This window comes from Dipodomys merriami, unplaced genomic scaffold, assembly GCF_024711535.1.
Source record: "Dipodomys merriami isolate MVZ:Mamm:240054 unplaced genomic scaffold, mDipMer1.0.p SCAF_29, whole genome shotgun sequence".
NCBI lineage: Eukaryota > Metazoa > Chordata > Mammalia > Rodentia > Heteromyidae > Dipodomys > Dipodomys merriami.
The window spans coordinates 9,079,607-9,101,694 of NW_027204381.1; the positions used below are offsets into that span (position 1 = coordinate 9,079,607).

Sequence of the window (22,088 nt, forward strand, 5' to 3'; positions counted from 1 at the left end):
TGGCTATATGAATGCTGGCTTGAAGCCTTCAGGGCTGAGGGAGTTTTGGGTAAGAGGTAGTAGGGGTGGGGTGAGGGTGCACAGGGGCCCTCAGGAAGGCAGAGGGTGGTTCGGGGTCACGGCTTTCACATCGGCATGAGGTTGCGGGGGCAGGAGCTCTTTGTCACCCACTGGTGTCCCACCTTGGCTGTCCCTGTTAGGTGCCCACGGCCTACGAGAAGAGCCTGAGTTTGTGACTGCACGAGCTGGTGAGGGTGTTGTTCTGCGATGCGACGTGATCCACCCGGTGACGGGACAGCCCCCGCCCTATGTTGTAGAGTGGTTCAAGTTCGGGGTTCCCATCCCTATCTTCATCAAGTTTGGCTACTACCCTCCTCACGTGGACCCTGAGTATGCAGGTAAGGTGTGGGTGCCGAGGGCCGTCCCCACTTCGCCTCTCTTTAGTAGGCGCCTTCTGGGTCTCAGGGTCGCCTCCCTCCCCTCCCAGGTCTCAGGTCCCTTTGCCTTTGTTCTGATCAGTTCTGCTCTGTCTCCGGACTGGCCCATCATCTCTGTTTTTATCATCTCTACCTCTTTCCCTCCCATCTTTGCTTCACTAGGTTTTTATTAAGTGAAAAGAGGAGAGGGAGTAGGAGTTGAAACAGACCTGAAAGTCTTCAGAACGACACAGCCTTGGGAAGGTAGTGAGCGCTCAGCAGTACCAGGGCGAGCTAGAGAGAGGACTCCTGGGAGGAAGCAAGATCCCACACTGTCCAGGCAAGAAGGAGAGTCAGATAGAGCTGCCTTTAACCACACGTGAAGAAGACAAGGCTGCAGGATCTCTTGTCTGCACACTCCTTTTCTCTTCCCCCCTAGTTCGGAGGTTGGGGCATACTCCCATTCCCAGTTCTAGTAGCCACCCCCTTCTGTGCCTGACCCTGCCAAGACCTGGTCTCTATCTCCTCTGCCACTCACCCTCCCCTTCCTTCTCCTGGCCCTGTTTGTGTCTTGTTCTGCAATTACTCTGTCAGCAATGGCCTCCCTGTGACTCATTGCTACCGCCTGCCAGCCTGGACAGTGCAGTGTGTGTGTGTGTGTGTGTGTGTGTGTGTGTGTGTGTGTGTGTGTGTGTGTGTGTGTGTGTGTGTGTGTGTGTGTGTGTGTGTGTGTGTGTGTGTGTGTGTGTGTGTGTGTGTGTATGTGTCCGCGCGCGCATGTCCATCGATGAATATGTGCTGGAGTTGAAAGGATAGGAAGAAGCAGGACACTGCTTCTACTTTTGTCTCCCCTGTAGCTTATAAGGTCTGAATTGCCTTTTCTTCAGGAAGCTTCCCTTCCAGCCTTTCTTTCTCTCCTTCTTCCTGTGGTCAGGGGTAGCTTGGTTTGTCTGAGTTTTTAAGGTAGATTTACAGATCCAAGATGAGGAGGAAAGCAGAGGAGGTGGTGGTGGTAGGGATCTTGGCTTGGTTTGAAAGAGGTTTGAGTAGCTAGCACAGATGAGGTGAGCCCTTTAACGTGGTATCCCAACTGCCAAGCCAGAAGGGCCTCCTTTCTCTGTGTGAGAGGAACACAGAACTGTCTTTACATGGACAGAAGGTCCTTGCCTGCGGCTCCTTGTCTTGATTTTCCCCCCTTTTTTTCTTTTTTTTTTTTGAGACATGTTGTCTATAGACAGGGCTGGTCTTAAACTCACTATATATGCCGGTCTATGGTAGCTTACACTTGTATTACTAGCTACTCAGGAGACTGAGATCTGAGGATCATAGTTCCAAGCCATCCTGGACAGAGCCCTTACTTCTAATTAATCAGCAAAAAGCTAGAAATGAAGCTGTGGCTCAAGTGGTAGAGTGCCAGCCTTGAGTGGAAGAAGCTAAGCCAGTATATATGAAGCCCTGAGTTCAAGCCCCACTACTGGGCACAAAAGAAACCAAAGATAAACAATAATAACAAAGAACCCCACATTTTCTTCCTGCCTTGGCTTCCTGAAAGCTGGAACTATAGGAGGAACCATCATATCTGGCCGTCCTTAGCCCTGCCATCCTCAGCTCATGGAGTTGCTGGGCTTTGGGAGGGGCTGGTAGCAGGATCTAGAAGGACTCTAGAATCCAGTTCCCAGATAGCCTTTACTCTATCCTACCTTAGGGAAATCAGGCAGACAGGAAAGTGTGAGGTAGTCCTAAGCATCCAGCTGAGACGGGTGTATTATTTAACCTGAACAGAGATGCTCTATAGCCTGTAGGGCAGCCCCAGAAAACACTCATCTGTCTGAACTCTGTCATTTCCTCATCTCTGTGTGTCATCCTTTATAAGCTGGGAGCTAGTGGTGCATACCTGAAATCTTAGCTATTCTGGAGGCTGAGATCTGATGATCACGGTTCAAAGCCAGCTGGGCAGGAAGTCCATGAGACTCTTATCACTATGGTTCAAGAGTTAGAGCACTAATTTTGAGCAGAAGCAGCTCAGGGACAGTGCTCAGGCTCTGAATTCAAGCCCCAGGTCCAGCAAAAAAGAAAAAGAAAAAGAAAAAGAGCCAGGAAGGTATTGATGGCTTGTGCCTGTCATCCTGGCTATTCAGGAGGCTAAGACCGGAGCATCTCAGTTTAAAGCCAGCTATGGCAAGAAAGTCTGTGAGACTCTATCTCTTAAAAAAAAATAAGCTGGCCTGGAGGTGTGGCTCAAGTGGTAGAGCACCAGCAAGAAAGCTGAGGAAAAACGCAAGGCTCTGAGTTCAAGCCCTGGTACCAACACACAGATACCCAGAATGAATGTTTGTGTTCTAAGTTGTTGAGGCTTTTTTTGGGCTCACACAGTTGGCTGCTGTTGTGGGCTGGGGCAGAGTTGTCTGGGGATGGACAGTGGTTTCATGGCCCACCTTTTCCTTGGCTACCTACTGGTGTGTTGGTGGGTACCAGAGGTCATTTAGGGCTCTGCTATGGGAAGTAGATGGGTTCCCTTCTTTGGTTCAGGGAAGGCAGAACTGCTAGCCCTGCCCTGCTGGCTTACTGGGCTTTTGTTCACTGTTTCCCCCCACCAGGCCGGGCCAGTCTTCATGATAAAGCATCCTTGCGGCTGGAGCAGGTACGCTCTGAAGACCAGGGCTGGTATGAGTGCAAAGTGCTCATGCTGGACCAGCAGTATGACACCTTCCACAATGGCAGCTGGGTCCACCTTACCATCAATGGTGCGTATGAGTCCCCTTCCTTGGGGCTTTGCTCTGCCACCCTCTGTCCTGACTACTGGTCTTTCCCTCAGCCTTTGCCACCAACAGGAGCCTTGGGAAGCCTTGGTCCTTTGAGACCTCAGCTTGCTCCTCCTGTGCCCCTGGAGTCCATGGGGGTACAGAGGTGCAGTAGCTCACTGTGTACAAGGTGATGTCAGAGTTCTCCCTCTCAGGGAAGCGATCTGTTTCTGGGAACCAGGAGGGTTAAGGCTTTGTGGAGGGCAAAGCAGTCACTGCTGCTGTGACTGCTCTGCTGTGGGAGGAGCCTGGGAGCTCAGGAAAGGTGCTTTCCCTCTCAAGTGGAATTCCTACAGCCTCAGCATTCGTCTTTTTAGGTCACTATTTGGTTTCTTGTTAAACGTATATTTATTATACAGAGAGTCTGTTACAGGCTTGGCCCCAACACCAGATGGTGGGGGAAATACTGACGAGCAAACCCAGACATGGTCCTTGTTCATACAGAGTTTATTAGCTAGTAAAATTAAGGATCCTAGGGAGAGGATGTGCTTTAATGGTCATCAGTTATTTATAGCTCAGGTTAAATGGGTTGTACTGTGTACACATACAAGTATCTGGGTGGGCAAGTGTTAGGGTAAGCTTGTTGAGTTCTGAGGCTGGGAGCTGGGGTCCACAGCAGTGATGGAACATAGGGGCAGGTCTTCAGTGTCTCCATGGAGGAAGAGTCTTCCTGTATGTCCTGATGAATCCTTACCTGGGAGATACTGGCACCATGGAGAAAGGACAGCAAAAGGCATCCACCCAGTGGGTGGGGAATGAGGGTGCTCTCTTTCTCTCTCTTTTTTCAGTCTTTCTTTTCTTTCTTTCTATCTTTTTCCCTCCCTCCCTCCCTCCCTCCCTCCCTCCCTCCCTCCATCCCTCCCTCCCTCCCCCCTCCCTCCCTCCCTCCCTCCCTCCCTCCCTCCCTCCCTCCCTCCCTCCCTCCCTCCCTTCCTTCCTTCCTTCCTTCCTTCCTTCCTTCCTTCCTTCCTTCCTTCCTTCCTTCCTTCCTTCCTTCCTTCCTTCCTTTCTTCTGCCAAATCTGGGGCTTGAATCTAGAGCCTAGGTGTTATGCCTGAGCTTTTTTGCTCAAGGTTAGCACTCTACCACTTGAGCCACAACTCTGCTTCCAGCTTTTTAGTGGTGGTCAATAGGAGATAAGAGTCTCATAGACTTTCCTGCCTGGGCTGGCTTCAAATCTCAGCCTCTTGAATAACTAGGATTATAAACATGAGCCACTTGGCACCCAGCCTTCTTTTTGTTTTATTTCATTCTTTTGGCCAGATTCTTATTCTTCTCTATTTAATAGATGACAAAAAAATGTTTTTGGCCACCACTGTGTCACAGACACCATGCTAGTTATTGAGTCTTCAGTATCCTGGATATGCCACATACCATATAGATCCTTCTGGTTTTGGTGTCTGAGACTATAGAAGTTGTGGTTGGAAGATAGAAATTGATGTTGTTCCTGGCCTGGAAGCTTCTCTCGTTATTGATCTTCTCTCAAGACTGGCTCTGTCCACTCTACCTACAAAAGATGGATCAGACTCAGGCTGCTTTGGAGCCTTGGAACCTATCCAGAGTCTTAAAAGAACAGAATTTTTTTTATTAAATATTTTTGTTTTGGCACTGTTGGGGATCTGGCCAGAGGCATGTGAAGCAAGTGCAAGTACTGTACTATTGAGCTAAACCCTCACCTCAGAATAGAAGATTTTAGCAAAAGCATTGGCCTGTAGCACAGGAAACTAAAGATGGCCTGAGGTGAGAGTTGGCTCAGGCATTAGGTACTGCTGGCTCCAGCCAGTTGGTCCCAGGAGCCTGATGGGAGTTAGACTTTAAAGTCTGTACCTATCCAGGCATCAGTGGCTCACAGCTATTATTCTAGCTAATCAGGAGGCTGAGATGTGAAGATTATAGTTCAAAGTTAGCCTGGGCAGCAAAGTCTATGAGGCACTTATCTCCAATTAATCACCAAAAACCTGGAAATGGAGCTGTGGCTCAAGTGGTAGGGTATTAGCTTAGAGTGAAAAAGCTAAGGAACAGTTTCCAGGCTCCGAGTTCAAGCCCCAGCACAAAACTAAAAAGAAATGAAGTTTGTCTCTACCACTGCAGGCTTTTTGTGAATCACCTGCTTTTGATTCCAGCTGTCAAGGGAATGAAACTCTCCCTTAATATCACTCAAGAAAGACAGACTTAGGAAGGTAAATTTGCTGCTCAGGGCTTTCCTCATTGTACAGCAGGAAGCCAAGAGTCACCAGTCCTTTCCTCTCTCCTGGGCCCCTCCTTAACTGCCCCAAACCATCCTGAGTGAGGGCCTTTTGTCTTTCATATCCTGCTAGTTGATGGTGTCCATTCCAGGGATCTTTGATACCAGCCATTTAGCTGACACTCAGTTGAATTTGGTAGGATATGGTTTGGAATTGTGTGTTCTGTTGAATGTCTATCAAGTAGGATTTGATTCTTTGGTGATTTCTGACTGCTCTTAAAAGAGTTGGCTTATTTCATTACTGTTCACCAGCAGTATTACCCAAAGCCAGTTAAGTCACCTCTCTGAGCTCTGTTTCCTTGGTTATAAAAACAATGTCTGTTTGCAGGGTGATTGTGAGGATTCAATGAAATTCTGTAGGGGAAAGAATCTTGCTGTGTCTGGACAATTAAATTCATGGGGGTGATTATGGGTAAGATGCTAGCCATCCTCCTTGGGAAAGAAAGAAAGAAAGAAAGAAAGAAAGAAAGAAAGAAAGAAAGAAAGAAAGAAAGAAAGAAAGAAAGGAAAGGAAGAAAAAGAAAGAGAGAGAAAGAAGGAAAGAAAGAAAGAAATAGAGAGGGAGGGAGGGGAGGGGGGAGGAGGTATAGTTAACAGGGGGCTAGAAGCTATCAAAGACTTTGGTCATTTAACAAAGACCCTCTAACCAGACATTGGCCCTGGTGGCTCATGTTTGTCAGCCTAGCTACTCAGGAGGCTGAGATCTGGGATTGCAGTTTGAAGCCAGCCTTGGCAACAAAGTCCATGAGACACTTATCTCCAATTAACCACCAAAATGCCAGAAGTGAGGCTGTGGCTCAAGTAGCAGAGCACTAGCATTGAGAAAAATTGCTAAGGGACAGGACTCAGGCCTTGTGTTCAAGTCCCAGGTGGGAAGAGGGGAAGTCTCCTCCAGGAAGAGGGAACAGCATGTTTGGGAGCCTCGAGGAGGAAAGCAACTCATTCAGAGCACACATGTAGGTTGTTTACCACAAACCACTAGGTCTCTAGAGCACTAAGGATGAACACCATTTGTTGCACACTTGAGAGCCAGGACTTAACAATATAGCAGAGTTTTGCCATAACCAAGAAGCCTACCTGAAGACCAGGCAGAACAGAGCAGATGTGTCTCATCAGGAGAGAGCTATTACTTCTCTTGCTTCTCCTCTTTCCCTCTTCTGAGTTTCAAGGTTCCTTCTGTGTAAATATTTCCACTATCCAGGAATGGCTCCAAGTGCCAGAATTCCACTGCTTCCAGACTAGAATGTTTCGTGTCAGGCATTTCCTGACGAGAACACCTTTGGAAATTGAAAGGCCAGTGAAGAATTAGAATTACAAATCATTCTCATTTGCCTTCTATGTTTTCTTTGAAGACCAGTTGGGTGGAAACAAACCCAATTATTTCTTTATCACATGTAGAATACCCAAAGAGCCCCAGCCAAGTCTTGCTTTAGGTCGGTGAATTACTTGGAGGAGAGGCCTGCCTATTTCTAACCTGCACTATTAATTATAGGCCACTTGCAAAAAGAATTAAGCCTGGAAATGCAGCTGGCAAGCTAACACCTAATTCAGTAAATAACGGAGAGTCAAACCATTATTTTCCTAAAAACTTGAAATTGTTCAAAGTACTTTCCTGATTAGCACCTAAATAATAAAGTAATTATGTAATTAGCAATTAATTTGTCACTTCAGGATGTAATTTAATTTATTATCTTTTCTTTTAAGCTTGACACTGGAGGTAATGGAGGCTGTGGCTGCATTAATTGTATTTCAGGGGACAGGCTGGGCCAGGGTGGGGGTCTGAGATGAACAGGGCCTGGAGGCCAGGGTTCCAGAATTCCTTTACAGGACTTCAAATGGCCTTTTGCTATTATATTTAGTATATTCTTAGACCCTGTATGAGAATCGCTTTCCCTGAGGATGTGTGGTGTATGCATTCTTGTATGCTTAAGGCATCCCACAATCCTTCAAGTGTCTCTGTGTGTACATATTGGCTTTGGAGATCAGAGATCCAGCGGTCTGGCTGTGGTCTTCCTTTTGAAAGGTTTCATGTATTCGTATGTGTGTTGGACCCTCAGTATCTAGATTCACTTATTCCTTCATTTTATTCAGTGAATGTTTCTTGGGTCTGCTCCTATATCCAGGAACTATACTATAAAAGCCGGGCTTTTTGTGGAATTGCAGAAAGGGTATCTGCTCTAGAGAACCACAATTTCCATTAATGGGGACAGCTAGGAAGCAGGTTTCTCTACAGGTGGAGTTCAGTTCGTGATAGATGAGAAAGGTGCAACAGGGACTAGGACCTTCTGGAAGTGCCATCACAGATGCACTGGTCAGGTAAGGCAGAGATGGCAGTTCACATGAACTGCACGAATGTGAGGGCTGGGAATAGAGATCCGGGCAGAGAAAACTGCACACACAAAGACCCTGAGGTTGAGAATCCTTGGCATTTTGGAAGTGGACAAAGAAGGCCCAATATGGTTAAAGAATAGTGAAGATAAAATGTGGAGGGAGATGAGGGAGATGTGAGGCAACACTTCAATCCTCCCAGGACAAGGTCACGATAATAATAGCAGAACCACTGAAGTTTGTTTAAACATATGTTTACATTCTACCAGGTCCTTTCCACAAATATCATTCTTCACAGCAATTCCAGAGGATGGAGGGTGGGGAGGCTGAGAAACCTATCTAAGGGTATGCAGCAAGGGGCATGCTAGCACTTGAACTTGGATCCTGAGTTCTGGGTGGTACCTTGAGAGGAATTCAGGATGTCCTGTCCTGTCTAGCCCAGCCCCGGGACCTCAGGGCTGGAGTTCAGAAATGGAAGGCCATAGAACCGCTAGTCCAAAGGTTTAGGATTGACCGGATTGTCTCTACAAGCAGCTCAGGCAAATGGGACTCAGACTCATAAAAGCCGATTATCCAAACAGGATGGTGTTTTAATCACATCTCCAATGCAGCAGGAAGATGACCTGGAATAATCAGAGACTTAGGAAAGAAGTAGCCCCTAGTCAGGCTGCACATCTGTATCCACAAGAGCCACAGAGAGACAGGTGGAGGACTTTCTTAATAGAACTGGGCTCTGCAATCTTGACCTGAGACCTGTGTGAGATGACAAATGTCCTGGAAATGAAGGATCCTAGTGAGGATGGAGTTGCACAAAGAGGGGAAACCCTCAAGTTAAACACTGACGTGTGGTAGGGGATTCTGGGGTAGGGAGGCATGAGAACTGTATTTTTCGTTTTTTTTGTCAGTCATGGGACTTGCACACAGGGCCTCGGCACTGTCCCTGAGCATGTTTGCTCAAGACTAGTGCTCTACCGCTTGGAACCACAACTCTACTTCCAATTTTCTGGTGGTTAATGGGAAACAAGAGTCTCACAGACTTATCTGCCTAGGCTAGCTTCAAACCTCGATCCTCAGATCTCAGCCTCCTAAGTAGCTAGGGTGACAGGTGTGAGCCACTGGCGTCCAGCGAGAGCTGAGTCTTATTTACATCATGTCCCCAGTGCTGGTTGTGGCATTTTTCCTAGTAGATGCTCAATAAACATTCCCTTTCCCTCCTCTGGGAAATAGTGACGTTTTATAGGATGAGCAAATTCTGAAATTTGGGCCCATCCAGATTGAGACTGGGACCTGGATTTCCCCTCCCCTGTGATACCAGTGGGCAGGACTTTGCTTACCCCTTGTGTGTTCCTTCATCGGTGCATTCTGCCGAGTTGCAGTGCACACAGGTGGGCTGATTCCATCCCTCACCTTTGTGGTCTCCTTTGCAGCCCCTCCCACCTTTACAGAAACACCCCCCCAGTACATCGAGGCCAAGGAGGGTGGCAGTATTACCATGACCTGCACAGCTTTTGGGAACCCCAAGCCCATCGTCACCTGGCTCAAGGAGGGGACGCTCCTCGGTGCTAGTGGGAAGTATCAGGTGAGCTGAGCGTAGCCCTAAGGCTGAGGTGCTGCGCTTGCTCCTCCTCTCCTTCTCCCCTTTGCTCTTTTCCCCTCCCCGCAAGGCACTGTTTCCTGACATTATGTGCACTGGGTCAGGTGGAGGCAGGAAAGCCTATAGCCTGGTCTGGTTGAGGCATCTGCTCTGTCTTGGAGGGGGATGGGTAGGCAGGCACCTGCTCTCTACCTTCCTGTGCTATGTCCCCCATACCTTCTCCAAAGCAGCAGCTCTCCCTGCATCTTTCTGCTGGAGGAATGTGTTGGTGGGGCTCCCTGCTGGCTGCTGAGTTATGTCTGTCCTGGGCCCTTAGGTGAGTGACGGCAGCCTGACGGTGACATCAGTCAGCCGAGAGGACAGAGGCGCCTATACCTGCCGAGCATACAGCATCCAGGGGGAGGCTGTGCATACCACCCACCTGCTTGTCCAAGGTAAGAGGCCTTCTGTAGACTCAAGCCCTTGAGCTAGCAAAGGCTGCCCAGGCCTGCTGGGCTATGGATGCCGTGTTACCAGGGCACAGCTGGGCTTGGTAGAGAAGCCGGGTGGTAGCTCCTGCAACCAGCGTGCCTTGCTGACAAGGACATTGTATGCTGCAGCAGCAAGGTCTTGTGCTGAGCCGTTTCCGGTTTTGCTCTGTCTGGGGAGCATCTCTGTCATGGCTCCACCTCCCCGAGGGAGGAGACCTCCCTCCGGTCATCTATCCATTAGTGTTGGCATCAATAAATAAAGACAGAAATGCAGTCCAAGCCCCAGATATTTAAACACTACTGAGGGCATTTGGCAGACCCGGGGTCTGTACAGTCAGCACTGAGAGATGCCAGTCTGTCCAGACTGTGCTCCAGAATGCCCTAGAAGGGCTGGTCACTGACTACTCAGAATGGGCAGGGCTGTCTGCAGGGGTCCCTGCCTCCCTACCCTCCATCTAGTGAAGGGATACAGTAGGAATTAATGGCTGCTGAGTCTAGTTGGAGGGACAGAGAAGCTGTGGTGGCATTCACTTCTCCTGCCACTGAGGGTTGAGCAGCAGCTGGGACCACAAGTCCCTCTGCAGCTTGGTGAGAAGCTGTCCCTCTCTTGGGAGAGGGCCAGACTGCAGCCTGCCAGTGTCTGTCAAGCCAGCCCCAGCGCCTGCTGGAATTTTACCCTCCCTCTGCTCCCCAGCCTCCTCTCCCTGAGCCACCCTCTTAACCTCTGGCTTCTGCCCTGTGCCTTCCTGTGTGCTCTTTCCCCATCAGGACAGGTGATGTTTGTTCCCTGTTCCCTCCAGGGCCTCCTTTCATCGTGTCCCCTCCTGAGAACATCACCGTCAACATCTCCCAGGATGCTCTGCTCACCTGCAGGGCCGAGGCGTATCCCGGCAACCTCACCTACACCTGGTACTGGCAGGATGAGAATGTCTACTTCCAGAAGTAAGCAGCATCTTGTTCTGACCCTCTCCCAGGGGTCCTCCTCCACCCCAGATTTCTAGGGGCAAGGATCTGTGTATTGGGGGGAGTTTGGGGCACGGGGTGAGGTGAAGTTGACTCATTGTTTGCCTGGCTTGGACAGTTTCACCCACCGGCCAACACCCTTTATGTCTCCTTAACCACTCTGCAGTGACCTGAAGCTGAGGGTGCGGATCCTGATCGATGGGACATTGATCATCTTCCGGGTGAAGCCGGAAGATGCCGGGAAGTACACCTGCGTCCCTAGCAACAGCTTGGGGCGATCCCCCTCTGCCTCAGCGTACCTGACTGTGCAGTGTGAGTAGATAGCTAGGAGAGTGACTGCCTCTGGCCATTCCAGAAGGTTCCAGGCTATGTGACAGCCAGGTTGGAGGCCAGAGGGCACCGAAGAGCAAGCACCTTGTTTTGGAAAGTGTGCGTGGAGGAATGACCAAAGGAGGAAAAGACAGGTTCTGAAAGAGTCCATGACCAGGCTGGCCGGTCGGGATGAGCTGACACTTGCTAGGCAGCTTCTGTGGGTGAGGCCTGACCATGAGGCGTCAACTAACTCAGCACTTCAAGCTTAGGTTGGGTTCAAGAACATGCAGACCTGTCCTTTGAACAACTGCCCTTTGGGAAGATGATCCTTACATTGCATGCTGGCTCATCTGTACCTCGAGTTGCTAACTACTAGGTGCATTTTTCAGGTGTCTGAGGGTTGGATCTTAGAATCAGTGCAGGGTTCATTCCTCTGGTAGCTACAGCACTCAGCTTCCTATACTATGAGGGGAGGGGAGTAGGGCCTACCAGGGTAACTCAGTCCAGTTTCTACACCCTCCTCTCTGGGGGGGTGCGAGAGATCCAAATGAATGTGCTGCCTCTCAGCCAGAACAATCGAGGGGTTCTGTGTCAGCAGAATAATTCCGTTTGCTTATCTTTAATACTTGAGCACCGGTGGTGGTTTCCTACCTCTTGGCAGGCTGAGCCTTGTGAGAGAGGGAGAGAGAAGGATCAGTAATGAGGATTAATGTCTTCCTTCTGATTAGTGGATGGCTCTGTCACTCAGGCAACAAAGGCCCCAGGTTGTTGCTGACTGAGGCACCATCATTTCAGGGCTGCTGTGGGAGATTTGTACGTACTCAGGGATGTGGAGTGTGGCAGGGGTGATCAGTAAAGCAATGTGGAGATGGGCTGGTGCGGGGCCAGCCTACAAGCTGAGGACGAGTAGAGGACCAATGGGTGGCCCTGGGAGGCAGAGCCACTCTGGCTGCTGCAGAATGGGTGTGTGGACCAATCTGTGTTGATAGTAGGCTGGTGGAGCCACCTGGTTATGCGGAATCCTATGGAAGTCTTCCCTTCCTCTCACTTGGTCTCCTCATCTTCATGGATAACTTTGTGGAGGAGTCAGAGGCCTTTGTTGTCTTGTACCATGACAGCTCAGAGGGAATTGTAGCATGCTGGAGTAGAATTCCAAGCAAGTGAGATGCTGTTCATATGTGACTTAGGATGTGGCCACGCTAGAGAGGAAAGACAGGTGGATTCCATTCTGGACACAGGCCAGGCCTTCTGGCCACGAAAGTGGAAAGTAGGGTGAAGAAAGGGAGCACAAAGCTGTAGTCTTCAGAAAGATGGTGAAGCAGCCAAGGCAAAGGCCCCTCAAAGCTGTAGGCCACCAACCTGTTGGAGAAGTGTGTTCATTACCAGTCTCTCCTTGGCACCAACATCTCTACCCACTCCAACGTCTTCTTTTTTACCTTCTTCTGCTTCAAAGGGAATCCAGGGGGTTGAGATTTACAGGTGGGTGAGACAAGGATCTTTATTTCTGCTAAGGAGCAGTGTTCAGAGTATTTCCCATTCATTCATAAACCCTTTGAAAACCCTGGAGGAATTAAAAAAAAACTCTACCATACAAAAGTGGGAAGCTATGTCTAAATATATAACTCCGCCTGGTATTTATGTAATGCACTGTTCTCTGAAGAGCTCAAAATGCTTAAAAGGTACCACCAGCTTATTCATCCTCAAGGCCTCCCTCATTCTGAATCTTCTTCTCCATAGCCCTCAGGGGTATCTGGGGGAAAACTGAGAGGAGGTGACTCAGTCTGGAGCGCAGGGCTGTGGGGTTCTTCATTGCTCTGCTGGAGGCTTGCCTCCATTTTGTGGCCAAGGTTGGGTCTGCGTTTCAACTGCAGGGTCCATGGGACGCAACACGGAAGCCGGACAACCAGCAGAAGGAACAGAGAGGAGGAAGAAAAACTATAATACCCACGTGCTAGGCCTGCGATGGCCTTGCACATAGACCTGACATTGCTCTTTTGGCTTAGGATGTCTAGAGACATCTCTCTTGCTCCCAAGAGAGACTTCAGGAAAGAGAGGGGTTGGGAAAGGGCATGGGTTTATGGTTCAGAATTTGAGGGCTGGAGAAATGAACTGGGCAGTCAAAGCACCTTGCTTGACAGGCAGTCTGTTTTAAGGTGCGTTTCCAAGCACTGCACACTTGGGCAGTTGAGAATACCTCTGAATGTCTCCAAGCATTTGAAAACTTGCTATATTTCTTACAGTTCTTAAAAACACAATAGAAGGTAGGTGCTCCTGGCACATGCCTGTAATCACAGCTCCTCAGGAGGCTGAGATCTGATGACTAAGATTTGGAGCTGCATCACACTCTTATCTCCAATTAGCAAAAAGCCAGAAGTGAAGGTGTAGCTCAAAGAGTAGACTTGCAGCCTTTACTGAAAAATCTGAGTGAGAGCTTGAACCCCTGAGTTCTAGCCCAACTGCTGGAACACACACACACACACACACACACACACACACACACACACACACACACACACACACACACACACACACACACACACACACACACACACACACACACACACACACACACACACACACACACACACACACACACACACACACACACACACTAGATTGGGCAGACCAGAGAAAACTGCAGCCTGCTCCCCCACCAACAGTACGTAGCCCCTAGGCTTTACTTCTAAGAGAGTTAGGTTAGTTATTCTTATTATATGCTCTAGTCCTGGCACCTAGAACTGAGCCACACAGTGAGTCTGTGGGCTTGGGGGGTGGACGCGAAAGTTCTGCTTTGTTGGTGGGAACATCTGGGTGTGCGCTGGCCTGCCTCTGCCTCCCTTGCTCATGTGGCTTCTCTGACAGTTTTCTGTTCTGCTCCTGCTGTCTCTCTGCAGACCCAGCCCGTGTGCTCAACATGCCCTCTGTCATTTATGTGCCCGTGGGCATCCATGGATATATCCGCTGCCCTGTGGATGCAGAGCCCCCAGCCACCGTGGTGAAGTGGAACAAGGATGGGCGCCCCCTGCAGGTTGAGAAGGTATGAGCAGAATGCACAGCAGGGCAGTGGTGGTGTTGGTGTTAGTGGTGTGTGTGTGTGTGTGTGTGTGTGTGTGTGTGTGTGTGTGTGTGTGTGTGTGTGTGTGTGTGTGTGTGTGACCTGAAACGCTAGGATTGTGACCTCTAGCCTGTGGTTTTTGCCAGCTCCTCCTTCCTCCTCCAAAAAAAACCAAACCAAAACAAACCATTAAACAAAAACCCTTCTGGGAAAAACCAACAGCTGTAAATGCTAGAACTCAGTACCTGACCGCAGTTTGCAGGCATCCTGGTTCTTCCTGTCCCAGGTTGTCACTTGCTCTTCTGTCCTGTGCTCTGCTGAACCAAGCTCAGGTCTTGCAGGGAGCGGGGGCGGGGGGGATGGAAAGGGAGGAGGGGGGGAGACGGACTCCTTGTCTTTCCTGACGGTCGCCACCATCCTTGTCTTCTCTGGCAGAACCTGGGTTGGACGTTGATGGACGATGGCTCCATACGCATCGAGGAGGCTACAGAAGAGGCTCTTGGCACGTACACATGTGTGCCTTACAACACCCTGGGGACCATGGGCCAGTCTGCCCCTGCGAGGCTTGTCCTGAAGGTGAGGCCCGATGGCTATCTGGGGCCTCCATGAGAGCAGGTCGCTGGCTGCCAGCTCACACGTATGCCTGTGTCCCTCTCAGGACCCCCCGTATTTCACGGTGCTACCAGGCTGGGAGTATAGGCAGGAAGCTGGCCGGGAGCTGCTCATCCCTTGTGCAGCCGCAGGGGACCCTTTCCCCGTCATCACCTGGAGAAAGGTACCTGGGCTCTGAAACTCCTGGGCTGCAGGGAGGATGGTTATCAGTTCTGCCCAGACTTGCTATGACAGGCCACTGGTCCCGTGGGAAGGTGACATCCTGGAAGCTGTGGGTGCTGAGGAGGGTCAGTAGTGGTCTGAGGGCCCAGGGATGGCCCCTTACCATCCTCCCCCTTCTCCTCCTCCTCCTCGGACTCCCGTTTTACCTTCTCCTAATCTCCATCCCTGCTCCCGCCCTCCTTCCTGCCCCCTTGTTTGGCAAGGTAGGGAAGCCCAGCAGAAGCAAGCACAATGCCCTGCCCAGCGGGAGTCTTCAGTTCCGCGCCCTGAGTAAGGAGGACCATGGGGAGTGGGAATGTGTCGCCACCAACGTGGTCACGAGCATCACTGCCAGCACCCACCTCACTGTCATCGGTATGTGGCTGGCTGGGTCAAGCAGGGGCCCGGCATGGGAACCTGGGGCACCTTCCCCAGTGACTGTTCCTGGGTCAGCCATCCCTGAATCCAGCCTGTCACCTGTAGCTGTCATCCTGTGGGAGCTGGGTACAGGAATGGCCACAAAGGGCCCCTGACCTTGGGGAGGGGTGAGTAGATGGACTCACCTGACACAGTGGTAGCTGTGTGGCCAGCAGGGAGTCTCCTGAGTGTGGGCAATTGGGAGGGACCAGAATCAGGGAGAATCAAGTGGGGACACTGTGCTCAAACTTGAGAACTGGAGGAAGCTGATTGATGTCCCTGGTTCTAATTACCTGGGACATGTGTGTGTGTGTGTGTGTGTGTGTGTACAGACACTCAGCCTCTCCCTCCCTTTTAGCCTGGCCCTTTGAATCCTAATGGCCAACACTGAGCATTTACTACCTGTTTATGGCTCTGCATCTCATCCTTCACAACCTCAGAAAACACCTGGCTTCTCCCCAGAGGCAGGACCCATACCTGGCATTACCAGGACTCAGACCCAGGCTGATGTGTGTGCCACACCAGCTTTCTAGTGGCGACAGGAAACATTTCTTGGTGTTTCTGAGTCCAGTAGAGCCCAGGAGTTTGGTTTAAGATGAGAGCAGTTCCCAAATTCACTGGACCTCTTGCTAGTGAGACTTGATTGCATGGTGGGACGGCTTCCGGGTCAGACCTGGCAGGGTCAGAGGTAATGGAGCCTCAGATTCTCCATCATCCTCTGGCCTCTTGGGTTTCCTACAGCAGGATGGCAGGTGCCCAGCTAATGAGCTCAGCTCCTTTCAGTCTGAGAGGTCTCCCTTGGTCTCCAGGCACCAGCCCCCATGCCCCGGGCAATGTCCGTGTCCAGGTCTCCATGACAACTGCCAACGTGTCCTGGGAGCCAGGCTATGATGGAGGCTTCGAGCAGACATTCTCAGTTTGGTACGGACCTCTGTGAGTCAGCCCTGCATGTTTTGCTCTCTGCTTCCCCCTCCCTTGCCCGACTCAGGCAGACCCAGGGTGGGTGGAAGGTCCAAGGACACTGTGGGTCTCTGTCATCTGCCACCTCTTCAGACAGCAAAGAGGCTCAGACAGTGACTAGGTTTTATGGGTGACTCAAGACACTCCGTGTTCCCACAAGAGAAGTTGAGGAGACCAATTGGGGTATTCACTTAAAAGTTAACCCTGACCCTCTGCAGCTTTCTCCCTGGCTTTATTTCAATGCCTACGCCACACCCCGATTTTTGTGTTCTGTCCCATTCTTTATCCAGGGTCCTCTGGCATCTATAGGAGAATACCTTTTTTGGGGGTGGGGGGTGGGGAAATGGTGATAGTACTGGGTTTGAACTCAGGGATTTATGCTTGTTTGGCTGCTTGATTTGCTGGTACTCTAGCCCTTGAGTCACACCTCCAACCTTGCTTTTTGCTAGTTGTTTTGGAGATGGAGTTGCATAGGCTTTTCTACGGTGGCTGCCTTCAAACCATGATCCTCTGGATCCCAGCCTCTTGAGTAACTAGGGTTACAGGAATGAACTACCACTGTCTGGCTGAGACTCTGTGTTGAATCGTTAAGGGTATTTGGGGAAGAGCCCAGGCTGAGGCTGTCCTTTGCCCAGTGGTTCTGGAGACCTGGCGTTCATGTTCCTGTACTTGTCTTCAACATCACATTACCTCCCTAAGGCCCTGGGTCCCTGTTGTTTTCATGTCCTTATTAGTAATTTAGGCAGATCAATGATGTGAGATCTTTGTCTCAACCTTTTGGGTAAATACAGATCTCAAAATTGTATGGACCATGCTGCAGATAGGAGCATAAGAAAGATGGGAAGAAAAGCCCAGAGGAATCCTTCCCATCGCTCTGGTCTTCCCTCTCCTTACACTCCTGTCCCGAGCCAACAACTGCAGGCTTCTGGGTCCTGGTGATAGAGCCCTCCTCCTGTCAGATCCAGACTCACATGGATGTCTTTCCAGCCTGGTTCGGACTTGAGTCTGCAGAACACAATGCCGGGGGATCCTTTGATACACCTTTAAACTGCATGGGAGGCTGCAGGAGGGTCTGTGAGGATCTGGGCCCTGATTTCTGTAGTGGTTTTGGGGAACTGTTCCCAGGCAGGATAATCTGTGGGCGTTTTGGATTCTAGATTTGGTGAATTGTGACCTGGATGATGGCAGCAGTAGCCAGAAGATGCCCCCAAGCCTTAGCTCTGTTCCTCCACAGTGGGTGTGTAGGGGTGAGGTGGGGGAGGGTAACACGGATACGCAGGATCAGAATTCCCAGCACTGTGAGGGAAGGGGTGTTTGGTGTGGCTTCAACCATCTTTGGGGGTGCCTGTGTGGGTTCCCCTTGTTGCTTGTGGCGCTGCTCCACACCGTTGCTCATCTGCATTGCTTTGTCACCCTTTGCCCACCAGCTTTGGTGCCCTGGACGGGGAAGGGCAGGGTGTGGTGTGCCCAGGTTGTGTTGGTCCTCTATTTTTCCTTTCTTTCAGACTGCCTTCAACTCTGTACTGACTCAGATATTTGGTTGCCAGTTTTTTTCTTTTTCGTTTTCTTTTTTTTTTTCTTTCTTGGCGATGCTTGCTTTCTGCTGCCTCAGCTCACCCTCCTGGGCAAACATGATAGGGAGCCTTTCAACCTAGCAGGGAAACCCAGTGGGCACCAGTTTAGTTACAGTTCAGGGCTGCAAGGAGTATGCCAATCACACGGGACAGCGTCTCCTCCCTGTGGTAAGACAGTGGTACTGCACTGACCAGGGTGGTGTCACTGCCTATTGGGACTTGGGGGTTCCTTTAGAACAGTGGGAAACCCTCAGGCCTCATCTCACGACTCTCCACTCGCATTGTGACCACCCCTTGACTGTAGTGTTGAACCCTCAAGCCTTAGGAATCCTGGTCCCATGTTGGGGATATCTCTGGTCAGTTTTGTAGTATATCTTGGACACTCTTAGATGACCCGATGTAACTGGACTGAGTGAGCTCCCAGGGTTCCTCTGGGTCCTACATTTGGCTCTCCGGTTAGGGAGGTCAGCCAAGGTCACTGAGGTTCCTTTGCTAGTCCTGATATTGCTCATCCTGACATCCAGTGTCCCCACTCTCCCCAGGCAGAGCCCTCTTGCAGGGTGACACTCAGGATGGGATTTTCCCACAAAGCACCTGGTCCTCTGACCAGTGTCTTCAGCATGATTTGTACTTGTCAGGCTCTTTCTGTAGGGATGCACCAGCAGGGGCAGGTAGCCGGGCCGCAGGAGGGTTGGCCAGCTAGAGCCGGGCAGGTCACTCCCTCACCCCCCTACCTTGGCTATCCTCTCTCCCTTCCCTTGAACCTGGGAATGCTTGTCCCCTCACTGCCTTCTCCTTGAGGACCTTGTATGCATGCTCTTCTCTCCAGTGTGACCCACCCCACCCCTTGTCCCCCATCCTCTCTCTCTCTCTTGGCCAGGATGAAGCGGGCACAGTTTGGGCCCCACGACTGGCTGTCCTTGTCAGTGCCACCGGGCCCTAACTGGTTGCTGGTGGATACCCTGGAGCCTGAGACTGCATATCAGTTCAGTGTCCTGGCCCAGAACAAGCTGGGAACCAGCGCCTTCAGTGAAGTGGTCACTGTGAACACTTTAGGTGAGGCCAGAGTCTTGGGGGCTTTTCCTAGCAGAGCTGGGGTAGACAAAGACAATGATAGCAATGGTCTTAGTGTCAACATTGAAGGGCTTAGTAAGTACCAAACACCTTACTTACTAAGTGCTCTCTATAATAGTTCCATTTGGTTTCCCAATAGGGATTTTCCATGTCACCCTGTAGCACTCACCTATTCCAAATTCCTATGGCATCCTCAGATGGAAGGGAGAGATTCTGTATCACACCCTTTCTTATTAAGCTACCTATTTGGTGGGTTTACTTCTGGTTACCATTGTGGGTGCTCTGTGAGGCAGAGCTGGCTCTTCCTAGATGAGGGAAGGGGAGAGCGCAACTCTCGCTGGTTCCCCCAGTCCTTTTCTACAGGGCCACAGGTAATCAACAAGTGTGTAGGATGCTCATCTGAGCTCTGAAATGCCTCCACTGGGTCTCATGTTGTGCTCTGGGGCCAGAAAGAGAATCCAACACAGTGAACAGTGGGTGAAGTTTTCCTCCTTCCTGGGAGGCAAACAAAAGCTAGAATCATGTGTCGCTTAATAACAGGGACATATACTGAGCATCCCCAAGAAGGGTGTGGTCAAGCAGTGTTGTTGTTGTGTGAACATCACAGTGTGTATTTACACAGACCAAGATGGTAGGACACAAGAAGAACAAAGATGCAGCCAAGAGACACGGTAAACATGGGATGGATGGAATGAGTTCTGGCAGAGCAGAGTAGTTTTGCCAGAAAGGTTTTCTTTCTTTCTTCCTTTTTTTTTTTAAAAGTAGGTGTATACTTTAACGATAAAATGTATACAGTAGGGTCAAAACGCAAGTCGGCAACATCATCCTCTAATTTCTGCATTAAGAATTCTGGGCTGTACAGAGCTGCACATTAATACATGTAATGCACCAGCTTCACCACGAGCACCAGAGGGACCTGCTGTCCCTGGAGGCTAAGCTCTATTTTCATCTCACAGGACTGCAGTCTTCTGCAGTTCCTCATTGGCCATGCGTCATGTAGCACATGACTAGAAGCACACTTAGTTCTCCCTTCCCTATAGTTGTCTTTTGAGGAGGTACCTGCTTCCCCTTGTGAGAGTTCATTGAACCTACCATGGAGGTAGAGTCGTGAAGCTCTGGCTCCGTCTTCCCTTGAACAAGGAGGGCTATTCTAAATCCCATTCTCTTGTCCTTGCAATGCCACATTCATTCCTGAGTGGGCCCAGGTGGGCTCCTGAGTGGGTGGGGGAGGCCACCACAGCACTCTCCACCTTCCCGGTGCCAACCTCCTTCTCCCTCCCTTGCTGCAGCATTCCCTATTACAACTCCAGAACCCCTGGTGCTGGTTACCCCACCAAGGTGCCTCACAGCCAATCGGACCCAGCAGGGTGTGCTCCTGTCCTGGCTCCCGCCTGCCAATCACAGCTTCCCCATCGACCGCTATGTCATGGAGTTCCGAGTCGGGGAGCGCTGGGAAATGCTGGATGATGCCATTCCAGGAACTGATGGGGATTTCTTTGCCAAGGATTTGTCACAGGTCAGCCTTTGCTTGTCCTGGCCTATTTATTTTTTATTTTTCCCAGTCCTAGGGATTGAACTCAGGGCCTGGATGTTGTCCTGGGTCAAGGCTAGCGCTCTACCACTTGAGCCACAGCATCACTTCCAACTCGGAGTAGTTTATTGGAAATAAGAGTCTCATAGACTTTCCTACTTGGGCTGGCGTTGAACTGTGATCCTCAGATCTCAGCCTCTGAGTAGCTAGGATTACAGGTGTGAGCCACTGGTGCCCTGCTTTTCTTTCCTTTTCTTTTCTTTCCTTTCCTTTCCTTTCCTTTCCTTTTTTTCTTTTTTCTTTTCTTTTTTTCTTTTCTTTTTTCTTTTCTCTTTCCCCCTGATTCTAGAAGTGACACTGGAAACTTGGAGTGACCCAAGTCAATTGAAGGAGGTCATATTTTATGTTACATCTTCTCACCTACACTCCTGGCTTCTCCTAGATCTGCTGGTAGGATTTGAACTTGGTCCTCAAGATCCAGGGGGGCCAACTTGGTGGCCATGGGGGACTGCACTGATGGTTCTCCCTAACAAGCAGACACCAGCTAGGGCAGGGAAGGTCAAGGTGAGAGGCTGGCATGGATCATTAGAATCTGGATTCACCTCTTCACTAGGTCAGTGGAGTGGGCTGAGAGGGTCTCAGAAGGATGTGTCTTCTAAGCTTGCCAAGGGAAGGACCCTTCCTTTCACCATTTAGAGTTCCCGGACAAAAGCATCTAGCTTTTCTCCAGAGGACTCCTCAAAACCTGAATGTCTCTGGATCTTGACAAAGGCAGCAGCCTGTTTCCTAGTTCTGATCTAGCGTATCCTGGAAATCAGCCCTGGTGGGAGTATTTACACCAGAGCCATTGGCCAGGGTGAACAATCACTTTTTATCATTCCATACTTACCATGGTCCCATGGGAGTGCTGAGCAGGATCAGTAGTGTGGAGGCAGGAGGGGGAGGTGGGAAAGGGGTGGTGTCCCTAGTCCATCATCTGACTGGATATTGTCCTTGGGGCTTTAGGACACCTGGTATGAGTTCCGGGTTCTGGCTGTCATGCAGGATCTGATCAGCGAGCCCAGCAACATTGCCGGAGTCTCCAGCACAGGTACTCCAGGGTCTAGGGGTTGTTTTACACTGACAGAGACGTCAGCCGCAAAGCCATGTGAGTCCTTCTGTGGAATAGCTAAACCAGGAGGCCAGGCTGGGTTGGAAACTAAGGAGATGTCTAGTTGACACTGCACAGGTCCTAGCATATTGGAAACCTGTCCAGTCCGTGCATCTATGATGCAAAGTATTTTATCCCTTTTAAAAGACCTTCTGACAATTCTGCAAGATAGTTGTAGGAGATTCCATGACTCTTCTCATCATGGTTGTCAGAAAGAAACTTGCTTTAAGTGTTAGTTGGTATATGTTTCCCCCTTTCTTCTGGTGCTTTGTGCTGTCGTGGGGGAAGGCCTGGGAATTGGAGGGTCAACAAGTGTTTATGGGGTGCCTATTATAGGCTTCTTTATAATTATGTGGGTTTTATTTGGAAAATTGTTGTTTGGTAT

At 50.2% G+C, this 22,088-nt stretch overlaps 1 protein-coding gene across 6 annotated transcripts in view; it reads left to right on the top strand.

Annotated features, from left to right (window-relative positions):
- Positions 1–22,088, top strand: part of Igsf9b (immunoglobulin superfamily member 9B) — a 56,104-nt gene that overhangs the window by 11,466 nt on the left and 22,550 nt on the right. For 5 of the 6 annotated variants that reach the window (XM_070038338.1, XM_070038342.1, XM_070038344.1 and 2 more), the window contains exons 2-15: positions 201–398; positions 3,014–3,160; positions 9,218–9,369; positions 9,701–9,818; positions 10,655–10,796; positions 10,984–11,129; positions 14,024–14,166; positions 14,620–14,760; positions 14,843–14,959; positions 15,222–15,372; positions 16,224–16,347; positions 18,829–19,004; positions 20,312–20,538; positions 21,559–21,643. In XM_070038338.1, coding sequence (XP_069894439.1) covers positions 201–398; positions 3,014–3,160; positions 9,218–9,369; positions 9,701–9,818; positions 10,655–10,796; positions 10,984–11,129; positions 14,024–14,166; positions 14,620–14,760; positions 14,843–14,959; positions 15,222–15,372; positions 16,224–16,347; positions 18,829–19,004; positions 20,312–20,538; positions 21,559–21,643 — 2,067 coding nt within the window. The remainder of the gene's footprint in view (positions 1–200; positions 399–3,013; positions 3,161–9,217; positions 9,370–9,700; positions 9,819–10,654; positions 10,797–10,983; positions 11,130–14,023; positions 14,167–14,619; positions 14,761–14,842; positions 14,960–15,221; positions 15,373–16,223; positions 16,348–18,828; positions 19,005–20,311; positions 20,539–21,558; positions 21,644–22,088) is intronic. The other variant, XM_070038339.1, reaches the window with a different exon arrangement.